The 19,297-nt window shown below is 45.8% G+C and overlaps 1 protein-coding gene across 4 annotated transcripts in view; it reads right to left on the bottom strand.

Moving 5' to 3' along the window:
• The window catches only part of LOC147618538 (delta-1-pyrroline-5-carboxylate synthase 1-like), a 46,612-nt gene extending 34,544 nt beyond the window's left edge, over positions 1 to 12,068 (bottom strand). The window contains exons 1-5 of one of the 4 annotated variants that reach the window (XM_086774996.1): positions 11,948 to 12,068; positions 11,501 to 11,573; positions 11,123 to 11,194; positions 10,934 to 11,037; positions 10,729 to 10,831 (exon numbers count right to left, since the gene is read on the bottom strand). In XM_086774996.1, coding sequence (XP_086631122.1) covers positions 10,729 to 10,831; positions 10,934 to 11,037; positions 11,123 to 11,194; positions 11,501 to 11,551 — 330 coding nt within the window. In that variant the 5' untranslated portion in view covers positions 11,552 to 11,573; positions 11,948 to 12,068. Of the gene's footprint in view, positions 1 to 10,728; positions 10,832 to 10,933; positions 11,038 to 11,122; positions 11,195 to 11,500; positions 11,588 to 11,809; positions 11,908 to 11,947 lie in introns of those variants that run through there. The other 3 variants (XM_086774997.1, XM_086774999.1, XM_086774998.1) reach the window with 3 other exon arrangements.
• Between the last annotated feature and the right edge of the window lie 7,229 nt (positions 12,069 to 19,297).

Genomic DNA, 19,297 nt, shown 5'->3' on the forward strand with positions numbered 1-19,297 from the left:
TTTCGTGGAGAATCGAGTACTTCTCGGAAGCACTAGCCACCGTCTGGGCTGTCTGGATGTAAATCATCGCACACTGTGCGCCTTTCCTAGCTGCTCGCTTAGCCTGCAAGTGGCTTATGAGCGGAAAGTTCGGAATTCCTGGCTCACACTTAATGGTCACTAGGGCGTTTGACACATTCCGATTGATCTGGAACGTGTGCTTGTCCCACTTCACATCAGGAAGAAACTTGTGAAACCACTGAATACCCAAAATTATGTCTGCTCCTACAAGAGGGGCAACCATAAAATCACGCACAAACTCTATGCCCTGAATCACTAACTTCACCTAGAGCTTCATAATTGACGCTCGTTGTCATGCCTGTGCTAAAACCCTCAACCTGTTTGTCCACCGAAGTCAGCTCGAAACGGGCATGCCTACTAGCGGCCTGTTCCGTGACCACATCCTCCCTGCTGCCGTTGTCAAACAAGACAACGACTCTTTGGCCACCTATGTAGCCAAAGGACTTGAGCAATTCGTTGCGCTCATACTCCTGGTCATGGGCGCCCTTCTGCTTATCTTCGAGCTCCCGGCTAATAATTGCTCCAACTGAAGCACCGGGGTTTGAAGAACTAGGGGTAGCCGCTAGGGTCTGTGGGGGAGCTGAGCTCACCACGGAAGCTGTGGAGGTGGCGGCGGCCTTTGGAGGCTTCTTCGGACAATCCCGAGAAGTATGTCCTTTTATATGACAAAAGAAACATCTACCATCCTCCTTGTACCGAGAAAGCTCCTCAGCACTCAACTTGCCACCTGTCTTGCCTATCTCCGCTTTCTGGTCTGGACTAAGCTTTGACGCATTGTTCGAGTTCTTGGAGCCAGAGGCTCCCGGGCTCTGTCCTGGGGAAGACCCCGTCTGGTTCTGGCTTTTGTCCCCCGAGGCGTTAGCCCTGGGAGAAGCCGGCTGGGAAGTCTTGGGCTTGCCACCATTATGTTTCATTTCTGCACTCTGCGCAAGCGAGAGTGCGTCGTCAAAGGTGGCTGGCCTAAACATACGCACCTTCCATTGGATTTGCGTGTCCAGGCCAAACAAAAACTGCCCTTTCTTGTCCATATCAGATAAGCCTAATTGCAGACATAAAGTCGAAATTTTATTGGCAAACTGAAGGACTGGTTGCGCGTTCTGACGCGCTCCCCTGAACTCGTCTTCGAGTCGCTCAAGGTAGTGGGGCAGTAGAAACCGCTGCTTAAGGTCGCGGACGAACTCGTCCCACACATAAGCTGCCATACCTGCTATGGTGTGGGCATGAGCCCACTGAGTCCACCAAGGAATGGCCTCACCTTCCAAGTACCAACTAGCTAAGACCGCTCTGTCAGTATCTATTTTCCTCACTACGGCAAAGTAAGCTTCAAATTGATGTAACCATGAATAAAGAGTTGTGGGATCAAGTTTACCATTATACTTACTGAAGTTCATTTTCTCGGGAAAATGATTCGAGGGCACCGCCGGTGTTAATCTGGCGTCCAAAGCTCTAAGGTAACGCTCGTGTTCCACGCGTCGCATGGCGTCGTCTTCTTGTTGTCAGATCTCCAATGCACGCATCTACAACTCAAACAAGGAGCTTGGCTGCGGCTGTGACCCCGTGAGAGGGTCCCTGTGTCGAGGATCTGGTATCTGGGATACGGAAGGAGAGGGAGGAGGAGATGGAAAACGCGACGCTCGAGCGCGGGTACACTCCTCCAAAGCCAAGATCTGCGCCTTCTGCTCATCCAACTTGGCTGTCCGTTCTGCGATTGCTCGCATCATCTGCTGGAACATGTCTGTGACACTCAAGCCTGGTGCCCTAGCTGGGCTGCCTGGTGCACTTTGGTCCCATGGTTCTTGGTCTCTCTCGTCGTCAAAGCTCGCCATAGCAAGAAAATGCAATTCCTTTCCGGAACGCAATCTGACCATCCACTATCTGTGTGGGAGACTTCCGGAGGCTTCCGGAGGCTAAAAACCAACCGTCCTTCATGGGACAGGAGTCACTCTGAAAGGGGTAGTCCACCGGCGCCTAAAAACCAACCACACAAGCGAGAAAAAATTCTGGTTTCTTTACTGAATCTTTGTACTTGAAGTAGGCTCTGATACCACTGTAATATGCGGAAGCTTCGGAGTAGAATCCGTAACTTCAATACTCAGAATTCAGCACTCTTTTCGCGACGGAAATTAACGCACAAACTGAAAGGAGAAGTGCAGAAAATAGAGAGAGAGAGGGAGAGATGGAGAGGACACAGTATTGGGTCCCAATTACCCTCTGTAGGGCCCCCACCACGGATGGTGTATTTGCTTAATTAGAATGATGAGAAATCTGAAAGAAAATACAGCAATCTTAGACCTTTTCTTGGCTGGGAATACCCTACCCTTGACCTGAATCTTTCACCCCTTTGCTTAGCACCCTTTTGGCTTTGTCTAGCCTCTTATGCTTGAGCTCTTGGTGGAGAATGAGATGATTGAATGGGATTATGGGCCATTCTATTTATACTAGCTCAACTACAGCAGTCGGCCAGTGCTACTGCAGTCGGCCAGCATTAAATGCTCCCACGACCAAAAATTCAGCAATAAATGCTGAATTAAATCCCAAAAAATGCTACCTTTTTCCCTAACAGACTGAAAGTGATGCGCCTGATTCTAAAGGGCTGGGCACAGCTTTTGCAAACCTCAAGAGGGCTGGGAAGCCTGTATGGGCTGCCCCATACTTGCCCTACAGCCATGCAAAGGTGTTTTCTCTTGGAATCTGCCTTATTCTTGCCCTAGGGCTGTCCTACAGCCCCTCCATGGCTGGTGGGTTCAGCCTGGGCCTTCCTGGCCCTCATGGGGGTGGTTCCACACCATTCCCATGCCCGCACTAAGATCTGGGGTAGCCCTATGGGCTGGCCCCTTGTCCTAACCACTATCTACTCACTGATCTAGCATCCGGTACCATACCAGATACACAGAATCACTGACATCATTCTAGAGGGAGACTCACAGCGCGGACTGGCACTGTTTCATGTGCAGGACAATGCACACCTGACCTTAGACTCATGTGCAGGACAATGCACACCTAACCTCGGACGACTGAGATGGATCCCTGGCTGACTCGTGCCGGACTGGGCTCACATGGGACCAATTCACCATCCCAGGTCCTGCACCTTCTGTACAGAAATGTCTACGTGGCATCCAAGTGCGGGATGCACGTGACACTATTCTTCATTGTTAGCTTATTGAGTGCCCTGTAATCCACACATAAGCATGTGGACATATCCTTCTTCTGGACAAACAGAATGGAAGCCGCAAAAGGTGAGAAAGATGGTCGGATAAATCAGGACCGGAGTAGTTGGGCTAACTGCTGCTTCAGCTCGCTCTCCAATGCCTTAGAAAGGCAGTAGGGAAACTTGCTTGGAGGTTCTAAGCCAGGGACCAACTCTATGCGATGGTCCTCGGGTCTACTGGGTGGGAGAGTAGGTGGGAGATCGTCTCGCAACATGATGTTGCTGTATTGAGACAAAAGACCAGCCATCCGCTGCTCCCTTGTGGATGCTACTTGAACTGCATTAGATTGAGAGCGGACATATAACAACGCACACTGTGCTCCTTTTCTGATGGCTCTTTGAGCCTGAATGTGGGAAATGAGTGGAATGCCAGGAATGCTCCGATCCCCGCGAATCATGAGGGGCTCAGGAAAGCCTTCAACTATGGTGAAAGTGTCATGCCTCCAATGAGGAACGGGTGCATACTATCGAAACCATTGGATCCGAGGATCATGTCACACCCTAAAAGAGGGGAAACAATGAAATCCCGCTCGAATATGTGGCCCGCTGAACTTGAAACTCAAATTGCTAAGCTTTATGAGTGATGTGTGTACATAGACCAGGGGTAAACCCATCCACATCTAAGTGATGAGGAACCAAGGTACAGCTCATCTTGGTAGCCAACTGCGGAGAGATGGCATCCTCAGAACTGCCCGTGTCAAAGAGGACAATGAACTGTTGTCCCTTCGCAGTGCCATAGGCACGGATGAGAGCCTTTGTCTCGCCCTCAGCCTCACCCTCCTACTTATCATCAAATACAATGGGTGGCACTAAATTCAGAGAGGGTAAAAGCTGAACAGCATTAGAGGCTGATAGCGAAGGTGTAAATGATGATGCTACGGTTGCTACTGTGGAAGTGGATGCCTTGGTAGACTTTTCAGCCTGGAACTTAGTGCAATCGCTCTTCCCGCGTCCCACAGTGTGACAGAAGAAACAACAGTTGTCTGTCTTGTACCGTGTCTGTTCATCTGGCTGAAGATAACCTCCAGTGATGCCCTCAGCTTTTTCCTCAGGAGTCTTCTTGGGCGTAGAATCTTTCTTATTACTCGATTGACTTGAAGAATTTTTCTTTTGGTCCTTTTGGTCTTTGTTGTTCTGAGCCCCCTTACCTTGAGTAGATGACTGCAGGGTTGATGTCTCTTGTTGAGGCTTTGGTGTAGACTGTACCTGCTTGGGCTTACCTCCGTTCAGCATCAGCTCCAGATTCTGAGCGAGGGTCAGTGCCCGTGCATAAGTGTGCGGCTCAAAATTCCTCACTAGGTACCTAATGGTAGTGTCTAAACCTCGAATAAACTGCTTGAGCTTATCTTCTTTTGATATGCCCAACTGATGGGCTATTGTAATGACCTTGTTTGAGTAGGTCAAAATAGGGAAACCACCCTAAGTGAGTTTGTAAAACTCATCCTCAAGATTGGTCATGTACCGTGGTGGAAGAAAACGGGCTTACACTTCAACACCTTTAAGGACCTGGAAAAGGAAAACAAACAGGGGGAGCTAGAGTGCTCCTGCAAAAAGTACACGGACACCGGTTGGCCCCAAATCGCAGTGGCGTCCCTTGTGGTATTTCTTTAATTTAATCAAATTTGAGTACAAAGTACAACTTGTAGAATCCTCCACCAACAGGATCCCTTGTAGTTTCACCCAGGACTTCCAAATGAGAACTCTCGTTATTACAGCACTGAGCACAGTATACCATAGAGAAGGCACACCTATACAACACCTCCCTGCTTTCCAAAGGTCTTCTCCATCTCTACCATGGATCCTTCAAACCTTTTCTCGAACAGCAATAGGGCTATACCACACCATATGTCCTTCCCTATAGCCACACCTTGCATGTAACCTTGAGAAAACTACAACCTGTTCACATGAATCCAAAGACATGTTTTCCACATGAAACCAAAGACCTGTATCCGATAAACCAAAGACTTGTATCCCATAAACCATAGGCCTGTTTCCTCGAAACCAAAGTCCTGTTTCCTCTCGAAGACCACTGTCCTGTTTCCATGATACACCATCCAATCACGGGGCCAAAACCAAGATTGTTTTCTATAGCAATACCTTGTGCTTTTTCCATAACCCAGACAAAGAAAGATCGAGGACGTGTCAAGCAACCCCTGAATACACATAAGTTCAAGACGAAGAGGAACAACACATCTCTTCCATGAACATCCTCCCGTGCATCTTAGCTTGATCTTCTGTATCCCAATCTCTTCAACAAGGCCTGCAATCCACTATGAGAGAGAGAGAGAGATCGGTGGCCGCCGGCTGTCCCCACGTGTGCTTCTATTCAGTCCTGTGGCAGTTCGCCCCTTTCCGAGAGAGAGAGAGAGAGAGAGAGAGAGAAACTCTGCCTGCAGCTTTGTGCGCCACCTTCTACAGCAGCCTGCAACCCTGCGCCACCTTCCCCAAAGAGAAAGAGAAAGCGTAGTCCAGTCTGCTGTTCAGCCCGTGAGCGCCGCCTAGAGACTACTCTTCATGAAAAAGCCAGCCCCTCTGTGTGCCCACGGGCTGTAGCCCCGCTCCTAATGCACAAAAGAACACGCCTGTGTGTGCTGCAGCACAGCCCGCCAGCCTATTGCCAAGAAAAGCCCATAAAAGGTCCTGCGCTGAAGCTCTATGTGTCGCTTGTGCTCTCTGGCAACCAGCCATACAAGGAGAAGAAGCACCCGCACACACCACACACCGTCCACTCCACCACCCTTCCCTTAATAAGGAGGCGCCTCAGCCCGCTTTTCTCCAAAAAGCCAAAAACTAAAAGCAATTTCCCAAAAAGCGCATCCATTATTATTTTAAATCATCAAAGGTTATAAAACCTTTATACTTTAATTCTTTTTGTCCCCTTCACACTTGGGGCCGTTCACACATGGGTTTCCTAACTGATGCCATTCACACTGTCCATCCTGTACCCGTGCCCACCTGCATACTGTCCAGAGAAAAACACAGGGTCGTAACAAGAGCTGCCAGAATTTGTGCCACCATTTGCTAATTCTGGATTTACACAGCCTCCCAGTCGAGTCTCAGCGGAACTCTCAGTCAGCTTTCTCTGCGGCGTTGGTCTTCCTCATATTTGCATGTGGTTTCCCTATCCCTTTGTTCCTTCGCACGTCTCAGTTCTTTTTCTTCATCTGCTTTTCTTTTTGCTTCATCTTTTCTTCTTTGTTCCTCCATATGTAGAAGGACCTGTGCCAGATCTGAGATGCCTTCTTTGGGCTTCTCTTTTTCGGCGGCAAGCTACATCTTCAAAGAATTTATTTGCTCCATCATTATTCTCAGGAGCTCTTTGGTGCTTGGCAAAAGCGTTTTCTTTTTGGAAGCTTCGTGCCTCCATCACTTCTTGCTAGCTTTCTTCTTGAGATGTGATGTCTCTCCTGACATAGTGGACCATGGAGGCCTGGGTTTCTTTTCCGGACCGCAGTTTAACCATCCACCAGATGCTCTCACTTCTTTAGGTAGCTGAGTTGGGTTACCAACCTCATGCTCTGATACCAATGTTACATACACTAAGGTTTGATCGTGATAACGCACACCAGGGCCTTCTTTATACCTTTATGTGGTGAGAATCTTTAGCATCAACTTTAGAGAGTAGAGAGAGAGAGAGAAGAGAATGAGAATGTAGAAATTGGGTCCCAATACCCACTGAAGGGGGGCCCCCCTGCAAGCAGGAGTATCTGCTTATATTATTCTTTGGAGAAATGTTGTACAATGCTGAGTACAAATGATATGAATGCCCAATACAAGGATGAGGAAGACCATACGTCGGCTGAGTATCCAGCTATCCTAAGGCTCTGCTGAAGACTCTCCTTGGCCACTCATGCAAGTCCAGATAGCTGTAAGACTGCACATATGCTGGCTGAATGTGAAGAGTATCTTCCTTCTTGGCCTAGAGTGCTTGGATGCTGCAAACTGAGTATGCTTTGCTGAGAATACCTGAATGAATGAATGAATGAGGACTGATGGGCCTATTTTTATGTCTCCTTGCTGCGGCCAAATAAGCCCATGGACATGAATGCCTGCCCTAATGCTAGGGCTCACTTCTACATGCACCAACTAACACATTCTCCAACTGGGTTAAGAGGACTGACAACTGACTGACCTCTAAAGCTAAGAGACTAACCTACGTAGCTCGTGCCTGACTGTCCCTAGACTAAGGGCTCACAATGGGGTCACGGCGTACAACAAATAATCCTAGAAAAGGTTCTACTTCTGTACAAATGCAGCACTGATGATCATGCCAGTGTGTCACTGTGTACCCCAGTGCAGGGTGCACGTGACAGAAGTTCCTGTTGTGACATGTGAGACCTTTAGACCGTAGTAATCACAACCTTAGTCTAACTAAACTACACTTAATGATGTTCAAGAGATAGACAAATAGGTGTCAATGCAATGCAGCTATATTAGATGAATGAATGCGTTTACAATGAGATCCAAATGGATCTGTACTGCTGAATATGCTGCCTATATGCTGAATATGCTGAATGAACTGAATGAACTGCTGTCCACTATCTTTCCCTTGTCTCCTGGGAAGGAAACGCTGAAGGGAGGCTTTGGAACAGATGCTGAATACTGACCTGATGATGAAACGCAGATCTGATGGGCTGATGATGATGCGTTTGCTGAAGATGAATGCTGATGATGATGCGTTACTGCATATGCTGATGCGTTGGCTGTAAATGCTGCTCCCAAAGCTTCCTGGAGGAGATGCGTTGGAGCACACTGGGCTGAATGCTGCTATGATGAACTTCCCATGCTGAATGGAGAGGCTCTTCTATTTATATGCATGAGGGCTGCTGGTCGGCCAGCATTAATGCAGTCGGCCAGCTATACTGAATGTCCACGACTGAATAAATAATGCCAATAATAGCATAAATACTAGTTGGCTGATGTAAAATGCCCATAAAATGCCTGAATAAATCATGATTAAATGCCTGATGATTCCTGATGATGCTAATGATGCTAGAATGATGCCATGTCACTGTACACCTGACTGGTGTGCACGTGACATTCCCCGCTGCTAAACTGTTGCTGGGTGATAAACCTGGCAATCTTCGACTCCTCTGTGATCCTTCTCCTCCGAACCAGTGTGATCCTTCTCCTCCGAACCACTGTCCCCTTCTGTCTTCTGCTGCCGGGACTGAGGCCGTCTGCAGGAGTGAAATCCTTTGAGCCAAGACTCTATGTACTGCGGAAACTGAATGGCAAATACCTAAGTCACCCCTGACCTGCCTCTGGAAACCTTTCACCTACCATCTCCGTCGTACTTGAAGCTCTGAACCTCCTGAGGCGATGTTGGAGCAAACTTCCGTCTTCTGTGGAAGAGAAACCCCCTGCTGCTGCCAGTTGAAGCTCAAAACTTATGTCCTTCTTTGATGATGGATGTCATTCTTTCCTGAGAGTTCATGGGCAACATGTATGCAAGACTGACTGCTAAGATGACTGCTAGGATGACTGCTATGCAAGCCATGTGCAACCCTATATACTGTGCAAGAATGCAGATGGATGGGTTACTGATGCAGACCTAAGGGAAAATCCCTAAGGGTGGCTTGCAAAATTTTGAGAACTGGGTTTAACTGTGCGGAAGCGATTAACATGATGTCTGACTGGATGACTGCTATGCAAGCCATGTGCAACCCTATATGCTGTGCAAGAATGCAGATGGATGGGTTACTGATGCAGACTTAAGGGAAAATCCCTAAGGGTGGCTTGCAAAATTTTGAGAACTGGGTTTAACTGTGCCGAAGCGATTAACATGATGTCTGACTGAATGACTGATGGAATGAACATGCTCTAAGCTGGTTACCCTGTAACGCTCTGATACCAATGTGACATGTGAGAGCTTTAGACCGTAGTAATCACAACCTTAGTCTAACTAAACTGCACTTAATGATGTTCAAGAGATAGACAAATAGGTGTCAATGCAATGCAGCTATATTAGATGAATGAATGCGGTTACAATGAGATCCAAATGGATCTGTACTGCTGAATATGCTGCCTATATGCTGAATATGCTGAATGAACAGCTGTCCACTATCTTTCCCTTGTCTCCTGGGAAGGAAACGCTGAAGGGAGGCTTTGCAACAGATGCTGAATACTAACCTGATGATGAAACGCAGATCTGATGGGCTGATGATGATGCGTTTGCTGAAGATGAATGCTGATGATGATGCGTTACTGCATATGCTGATGCGTTGGCTGTAAATGCTGCTCCCAAAGCTTCTTGGAGGAGATACGTTGGAGCACACTGGGCTGAATGCTGCCATGATGAACTTCCCATGCTGAATGGAGAGGCTCTTCTATTTATATGCATGAGGGCTGCTGGTCGGCCAGCATTAATGCAGTCGGCCAGCTACTGAATGTCCATGACTGAATAAATAATGCCAATAATAGCATAAATACTGGTCGGCTGATGTAAAATGCCCATAAAATGCCTGAATAAATCATGATTAAATGCCTGATGATTCCCGATGATGCTAGAATGATGCCATGTCACTGTACACCTGACTGGTGTGCACGTGACACCTGTAGTCATCATCCCCAAGATCTCGTCTTCTCATGTGAGGTATTGCAGCTGAGTATCGGGATGAGGAACATGTCACAAGTTTTTACCATGTTGCACATGTTTAGGGCATTAATCAGGCAAGCCTGCATGTGTTACGTGCCCAAAGGTTGTAACTAAGCTGATGAGGTTAGAGTAATGCCTAAGAGTGGCGCTGGATAGGCACGCTTAAGCCTGAACATGTATTGAGGGTTATTGATTGATGAATTAGTGTAAAATGAACCTAAGGACACTCCCACCGAGAGTCTACAAAAGTGAGCCAGGTGGACTTCCAGGGAATCGGGACCTAAATCAGACCTTGTCTTAACTCAAGCCGTACACCTGTAAGGTGTGCTCTAGTGGTATGGGACACCACAGCTTGGATTCAGATCATAACCCTATGTTGGTGAGCCTCAGGCTCAGGGGTTATCTCCAGTGCAACTATGACAAGGAGGTCAGCAAGCCAACCCTTCCAATCACGTGGAAACACTTTTGGAACTAATACTGCTCAAAATAGTTGCTGACTAACTAGAACGCAAATGTAAATGCATGAAGAGCTGTAAGGCACCAAGGAGGTACAACTTGACTGCCTGCCATTTTGTTGGTATGTCAAGGATTGCATTAGTTTAAGCCTCTACCAAATCCCTAGGACTTTGTCAAGCCTATGACTGTCACTACATCTCAACTGATGCCCAAAGCTTTATGTATGGCCACGGGCTTTGCGTTTTAAAGTGCATTTTCCATAAAAAGTGCCCCTTTTATTTTAGTGTAGTTGTAAGGGGTCCAAGTCTCAGCGTGCAGGCGTGGGTTTGATCCCAGCTCTCGCTGCCATGGGCAGATGTGCTAGATGTTTGTTTTGTGACAGCAACAAAGAACTTAATCTTCTAACCTGAGTCAAGAGGCTGTCATAGAGAGCCATAAGGCCACTCTGCCCAACAGCAGCACATGGCTTCCCATCCAGCTCAACTTGAGGTTTCTGAAGGTCTGCAAAACTGCCAACAGCATGCAGAGTAAGGAGTGAAAGAGTGATATACATATATTGGCAACCTCATATGTTTACATGAGGCAAGCACCAAAAAATGCACATGAAATACCTGCTATTCATGAGACGTTGGTAACGCAGTTTCTGTCGGCCTACACCGATCGCACCAGACGTCACGAGTATAATCTCGGTGCCTTCTGCTATTAATTCTTTCACCTATGCCAAACCTTTCATGGTGTTAGAACATCATAAAACAGCTGAGTCCAGCAAACCCGTATTACATGGTCATAACAATATAAACCTGCTCACAAAGAGAACCTATTCGCCCCACCGCCAACCGTCCATCAGCCCGTGTGACAACAGCTGTTCCAACCTGCGAAACGATGATGTTATATAGAGAAATGTATGCATACATACACACATATGTATAATGTGTACATGCATACATACATACATACACATGCACACACACACACGCACGCACGCACACACACACACGCACGCACTTACATGCACACATGTGGCATATTTGGCATGACATTCTGTTTGCAACCAATATACTGACTCTGATGACAACGTGATACCTTCCCTACAACTACTTCAGCATCCATTATAAAACCTCGGAAATAACTAATGGTTATCAAATCTACGCGGAAAAAAACGAGCCAATGACTGATACCTTCACTATGACTCTTTTGGCGTGTTTCAAAAACGCTCGAGATTGATCCATGGTAATTTCGAGTTTTCAGGATCTGAGAGTACAAGCCTAACATTCCATGAGTAGTGCTTGGGCAGAAAGGCGAGCAGGCTCAAATTCCAATCAAAAAACCAGTGAGATTACCATCAACTTCAAATCCTTAATCAGTATTTAAACCAATGCAAAGTGATTTGAATGAAATCAATGGAAAAAAAAAACTATCAAGTAGCAGAAGAAGCACAATTGAAGTGCAAAACAAGCAAACGAACGAAAAAGCTGCCCTAGACCTACTCTTTCTCCTTAATACTGCGCTTTCCCTCCTAAACAATCACTAATCAAAATCAGCGTCTATATTAATGCAACTCTTGGTACAGAAATATACATTCAAAAGAAATGAAGGAAGAAAAGAAGTGGGAGAGAACTGCTAACCAGTGCGCCGTGCGGTGGGAGGTTTGGACCGATGACGCTAAGACTCGATCATTTATATGGTATGATTTATGTCATGCAAAATAGTGGCACCCGGGCCACAAACACAATCTCTTACACACATGGACCTCCGTAAGGGACCCGCCCACAATGTAGACACTCCTCACCTTCTTGGGGTGGCAACAATATCCACCCTCTCGTTGGGGTCTTACACATATGGGCCTTGGCAAGGGACCCACCCATATAATGTAGACACTCCCCAGGCAACAATATGCACCTGGGGTCTTAAGCATATGGACCTCAACAAGGGACCCACCCACAATGTAGACTCTCCTCACCCTGGCCTTGTTGCCTTGGGCGATTCCTCCCACATGGTGCCGAAAAAATCGAGTTTAAAATGTCAATTGGATTTTTTTGCTTGTTAAAAGAACCCCAACAAACAGGTTAGATTCATGACACTCTAGTCAGCACCTTAAGTGTGGAGGAGTTAAAGACCTGCAAAATGCTTCTCAAACTAATTACTAGCTAGAATCCTTAATGGCAATTGGAGCCTAGGAAAATGAAGGAGCAAAGGTGCCAATATTTGTTTCAATTGATCTTGATACTTGAAAGAATATTATGTGGATTGTGGTTAGACACATGCAAGAGTAAAGTAAGACATGCGAGAATATTGCATGGATTGTGGGTAAGGCACATGCAAGAAAATTACGTGGATTGTGGGTAAGACAAATGCAAGAATAATACGTGGAATGTTACATGCGAGAATATAGTAGTGACCATATATTTGTTTCATTTGATCTTGATACTTGAAAGAATATTATGTGGATTTCATAATAAAAATATACTTTAATATAAGTATATTTGTTTCATTTGATCTTAATACTTGAAAGAATATTATGTGGATTTCATTCATTATAAAAATATACTTTAATATAAGTAGTGACCATATATTTGTTTCATTTGAGCTTAATACTTGAAATAATATTACGTGGATTTCATCATAAAAATATACATGAAATAATATTACATGGATTTCCTAAAAATATACTTTAATATTACGTGGAGTTCATAATAAAAATATACTTTAATATAAGAATATTTATGTGAGAATATAGTAGTGGCCATATATTTGTTTCATTTGATCTTGATACTTGAAAGAATATTATGTGGATTTCATAATAAAAATATACTTTAATATAAGTATTGTAAAACAATATAACTTTTACATTCAAAGCAGGATCTTTCGCAAGACTAAGAACTTTAAGCAAGAGAGATGAAGAATAATATGGAATTATTGTTGTAACCAAAATTACAAACTATTGATGGCGTTTTGCCCACACTCCGATAGAGAGCTTTGATGGCGATCTAGGTAGACTGAGGTAGAGGATTTCTTCATGCACTAGCAATTGCACACACTGTGGTAAAGATAGATCTCAAATGTTGATGATCTCAATATGACAAGGAGGCTCTATAACCCATCTATAAATAATACCCAAGGGCGGTTGTATCATAGGTCTCGGCCCATGTTGACCACCCTACGAGTGGCCCAGCTGGACTGAACCGACCATATCACTCGACTAGGGAAATATTATACCCATCCAAGGTCATCTCAACACTCGTTTCAAGCCCCACACCTAAGGTCCTTTGGGCCATTCTAGAGGTACTAAGAAGAACATGAGGGAGAGGGTGAGCCTTAGCTCCTTACACGTAAACACGCACGCACAAGAGTAGACAAGCACACAAGAGAGATGGATGGCTGAATTTTCTTCTATTCTCTTCTCTTCTCTACACCCATAACATAAAGATAAGAGTACATAAATACTTGACTTACGTGCTTAAGCTGGAGCACTATTATGAGGATGATTTCATGGAATATTTTATATATTCCCATGCTCTTTACATGTTGTGTATTTATGAATTCTTAAAAACAATTCATGGAATATTTTATATATTCCCTAGTTTTTATGTTGTGAATTCTCCTAGACGGGTTTAGATTGGGTCGCCTTTCTAAACCCGAGAGCGATCATAGCTTACTTTACGCATATGCGGGTGAATCCATACAGGCATGGGAGTATTGGTTGCATCATCTTGATGATATGAAATTCCGTATAGTTACTTGTATTTTTAGTCAATTAATTAATTAATTGACTATTAATTAATTGACTGGCGTAGTTGATGTAAGTGCATATCATTGGCTGTGATATAATGGAAGCGAGTTGGTGGTGGTCAGGAATATATTTTGTGAGACTCAACCTCGGGTATCTATAGATACATGTGACCAAAATGACTATTATGAATACTCTAAAGTTTATTATTATTATAAGTATCTTTATTTAATTTAAAGTAGTATAAAATATCAAAAGTAAAGGTAAATATATTTAAATATCATATAATAATAATATATGTATACTAAAAAGCTAATTGATAGAAAAAGTAAACTTTCTTGAAATAGACCTCCCCGAAGTAGTCTATTTTTACATACAATCTAATTTAGCAAAACGGCCCACGCAGGATTGTAGACTAACACTATTCCCTTAATTTTAAGTACGAACTCGGCTATATTCTAACGAAAGACTAGAGAGCTACAACCTCTGCAAGTTGCAAGCTTGTATCTGCATACATGGAGCCAGGACAAGCTAAGACAGGCAAATGTCTATGGAGAGTGTCAGTTTCTTTTATTGTTTTTCTTATATGTTTTAATTATTTCATGAGTGAGTGAGAGAGAGAGAATTTTATTAAACATGATTTGTAATAATTGCAGGTTCTTTGGATAAAGCTCTCCTTTCTTTCTATATTCTGATGTCTTCTCCGACAAAATGTCTCCCAAAGAGATTGATTGTACCAAATTACTTTATATCTTAATAAATCATTGAAATACTCATGTGGGAGACTGGGTCTCACACATGAGGGGCAAATTAGACCTAATATGATGTTTATGTCTATTATTTATTTTCTTGCAAATTATTATTTGAAGTGAAAGTTTAATTTTTTTTTATTTTAATTTGTTCCGCTGCGCAATAAGCACCCCCCTACAAAGCTATGCCTTGCCTGTGCCCTCTCCTTGCACAACTGTCTCTCCTCGCTATCTGACATTCCTCCCTCTGACCTGCGCTCCCCAGCCTCTACCTTGCACACCTCCCCTCCCTTTCGCCTACGCGTGCCCCCCCTCCCGCTTTCGCACCTCCCCCCTTCCTTCTTCGTGCCTGCACCCTTCTCTTGTTTGCCTACACCCCTCCCTCTGGCCCCCTCTCACCTCCTTTGACCATTTGCGCCCCCCCCTCTCTCCACCTCCCCCCCTTTCATCAACTCGCTCAGCCCCCACTCCTCCCTCTCCCCCGTTGCTCCTTCATTTTTTCTTCTCTCTATCGCCACCTCCCAACTGCCTCCCCTCCCTCAGCCTGCACCTCCTCCCCCCCTTTTTTTCCTCCCTCTGTTTTGCCCCCCCTCCTAGCTCCCCTCCCCCACAGTCTCTCCAATCCCCACCTTCACTTCTCCTTCGGCTCCACCTCTCCATTCCCCCCCGTTTCTCTTGTTCTTGGGTATTTGTCATTTGGCAAGTCTTGGCCCCTTCTCCTCAAAAAGACTCCATGGCAGTCGCTCCGTCATCCGCGACCAAGGCTGCCGTCCCTTGCCTATTCTTTTCATAAGTGTACCTCTAGCTCCTCGCTACTACGACATTTGCTTCTCTAGAGGCTTCCACTCTAGTTTGTAAGATTGTTGGTCGGTGCGCGAACAACTCATAGATATTTTACAGGCTAGCCTCCTTGGAGCGCCCGTAAATCTCACAGACATTCATCCTTTGCGGTGCGGCTACTACCACATAGAGTTTGACTCGCCAGCGGTGATAGACTCATGTAGTTAAGCACCATCACATTGCGAACTGCCCAGGCCTTCTTTGTGAGGTGCCAGCACGGCCTCGACCCCGCATCCAACCCATTGGCTGGCGTTTCAAAATTTCCCGTGAGGACAGCATGCTTCCCAGGCCTCAGGAAGGAATACCTTCCTCTTCTCCCGGTGATTGGTGAGGGCCATTGGGAGAGTGATGGAATCCCCCCCATTGCCACTTCATCCCTTGCATGGGCAATTGGGATTCCCTTTGCTTCTATATTGCCTCGCGTGAGAAAGTGCCTCACGCCATATCCCTCCTTACCTCCAGGGAGACCCCATCCTGAAGAGAGTGGAGTACTCAAGCCTCCTAAGCCAATGTTTCATTTGTAGGCAAATGGGACATCTCGTTAGAGCCCATCGGCGATGGGCTACCCCCAATCACTGCAAGGGTCTGTTAAAACCCTAAGATCTCTCTAGATAATTGTTATGCATAAACATACATAAATCAGGCATAAACTCATCCACCCGACCACCCTCGAGCCCAAGGGATACACACATGAATAATAATGAAATATATCATACCTCTGCCTTGATGTCCCATACCACCAAGAGGTATAACTCCAATCCAATAGCATGTAGCTATAGTGTGAAATGGTAGGTGAGTAGATATGATCCTCTACACAAGAGAGATAACATAGCCTTGACCTCCAAGCCCCCAAAGCCTCCCTTGACTGTGCCCCATGCCCCTATTATATAGGAGGGCCCTCAAGTGACTCTTGACTCTCCATTTCCCATGTGTGACCCTTGGATGCCTGACCCTCCTCTTAACCCTTAAGGTTAGTCCTAACCCATGCTCCACTAGAGCTTGTTCCCATGCTCCCATGCTCACAAGCCTAATGTGGGTTATCCTCCTAGTATATGCACACATAATGTGCATATAACAAGGTCCCACCTCTGGGTCCTCCGATCTAGCGACTGTTACCCCGCCGAGACTCCTCCTTGAGTTCTCAAATTCCAGATAGGCCAACTGGCCCCACTAAGCCCCTGGTGGGGCCCTCTCTACACCCTCCCTATTCGGTGGATCACTATCAGCCGTCTCCATCTCTACACCCTCCCTATATGGTGAATCACTGCCAGCTGTCTCCATCTCCCTCTTCCATGCCTCCCCCCTCCTCATCCACCATCCTCACCTCCGACTCTACCCCCGCCCCTTCCTCTTCTTTTAAGCCTGCACTCCCCCCCTCCGCCTCACCTGAGCATTCCCGTCGCCCTCTGGCATCGCCCAATCCAGAGCGGAGACACCTAGCGAGCTCCATCCACCATTTGATTCATCCATTCTTGGAGCCAGTAGAGATGACCATCGTCGCCTCCCTAGTGAGGTCTCTCTTGCCTTAGTCAACCAGGTGGCCCCCCAAGATCTTGGGGATGCCAGTGGGGAAGGATATGATATTTTGGAGGAGAGTGGCTCCTATTCGCATTTGTGTGGTGTTTCATCATTCCAGGCCATCCATGAAAAGATGTAGGGGAGAAGAGAGCTTGAGCTCTTTTAAGCACACACACACACTCACAAAACCCTGCTAACGCTATAACTATGCCAGTCTCTAGAATGGCTGTCACATAGCCTGTCATCTCACTGGCCGCATATCACCCTATGATCTCACCAACCATGCTAGTGGTGTAAGTGTGGGGCCTATCCCCCAGGCGGGTCATCAGTGTCCACCGCCTCACTAGATGAGCTCGATATCTCAACACTCCCCCTGGAGCTCAACTCCATCTCATGTACACCAAGCGAAGCCCTAAATCTGCGGAGCTTCTCTGTACCCAATGCTTTGGTGAAGATGTCATCGACCTGATCCTGTGTGCTGACATAAACAAGGTCAACGTCTCCTGCCAAAACCTTCTCTCTAACAAAATGGTAGTGAACCTCTATATGCTTCATGCGAGCATGAAAAACTGGGTTCCTGGCCAACTGTATATACTGCTAATGTTGTCACAGAGAATGACAACTTGTCTATCCACTGATAGACCCAAATCTGCAAAGTAGCTTTCTCAACCAAGCTACCTCACGTGCTGCCATATTAGCAACACCTCTGTACTCGGCCTCTGTACTGGATAGAGCAACCGTAGGCTGCTTCTTGCTGCTCCAAGTCACAGCAGCACTGCCCAAAGAAAACATGAAGCCACTAGTAGATCTTCTATCTGAGATACTACCAGCCCAATCAGCATCTGTGTACCCATGTACACATATCTCTGTCCCAGTTTCATAAAATAGTCCGGTGATCATCATGTAGATCAAGCTTCCTACTATGTCCCTGTACATAGTAGGATCCTCCAAAATCTCCCTTGAATCTACACTTAACTTGCCATTCTAATCCAATGGCATTGAGATAGGCTTACAACTTGTCATACCATACTTGGACAACATGTCCAAGCCATACTGTCTCTGCAGTAATCCAATACCATGTGGTGACCTAATCACCTCAATGCCCAAGAAATATCTGAGTTCCCCCAGATCCTTCATCTCAAACTTCTGTCTAAGCAAGATCTTTACATCAAAGATCTCTGCATCATGGTCCTCCTTAATGATCAAGTCATCTGCATAGATGACAACAAGCACAACCCCTCTATCACTGTGTCTCACATACAGCGAGAAATCTGCATTGGCTACATGAAAGCCAATAGTGACAAGATATTCAGAAATCTTGTTAGACTATGCTCTTGGTGCTTGTTTTAAGCCATACAAGGCTTTCTTCAACCTGCAAACATGCTCGAGGAGGTGACTCACATCCTCATAACCAGGTGGCTGCAACATATACACCTCTTCCTGCAAATCCCCATGCAAGAATGCATTCTTTACATCCATCTGATGTAAAGACCATTGCTTTGACGCAACCACTGCTATCACAACTCTCACTGTTGCCATCTTGGCCAACTGGGCTGAAAGTTTCCTCATAATCAATGCCATATGTCTGCGCATATCCTTTGGCTACCAATCTAACCTTGTACCTGCTTATGCTTTCATCACTGTTATGTTTTACTTTGTACGCCCACTTGCATCCAATGGCTTTCTTGCCTTCAGGCAATTGCACTAAATCCCAAGTCTCAATTACATATAGTGCATCCATCTCCTCATCCATAGCTTTCTCCCAACACACATTTCCAACAGCCTCATCAATGCATGTGGGCTCTACAACCTGTACAACTTTTGCCATGTATGCATAGTGATGTGCCACATAACCATCATAGGTAAACCTCTGCACATGATTCTTCACTCTCCCAGATCTTCGCAGCTTTGCATTCATGGCTTCCATAGCCTTCTTTACACCAGGTGTTCTCATAGCTGGTGTCCCGAGATCCTCATCAAGGCTCATCTCTGAGCCACTAGACTCTCCATCAACATGAGAATGCCCTGTAGAAATGTCAGGCATACTAAGGGGCTCAACCACTTTCTCTTTGCCTTTGTGTGATGTACTAATCACATTTGCAGGACTGGTATTATGATGCAGCTTGCCACTCCATGGTCTA

Source organism: Cibotium barometz, chromosome 35 (genome assembly GCF_041138505.1).
Source record: "Cibotium barometz isolate CiBa-2024 chromosome 35, ASM4113850v1, whole genome shotgun sequence".
NCBI lineage: Eukaryota > Viridiplantae > Streptophyta > Polypodiopsida > Cyatheales > Cibotiaceae > Cibotium > Cibotium barometz.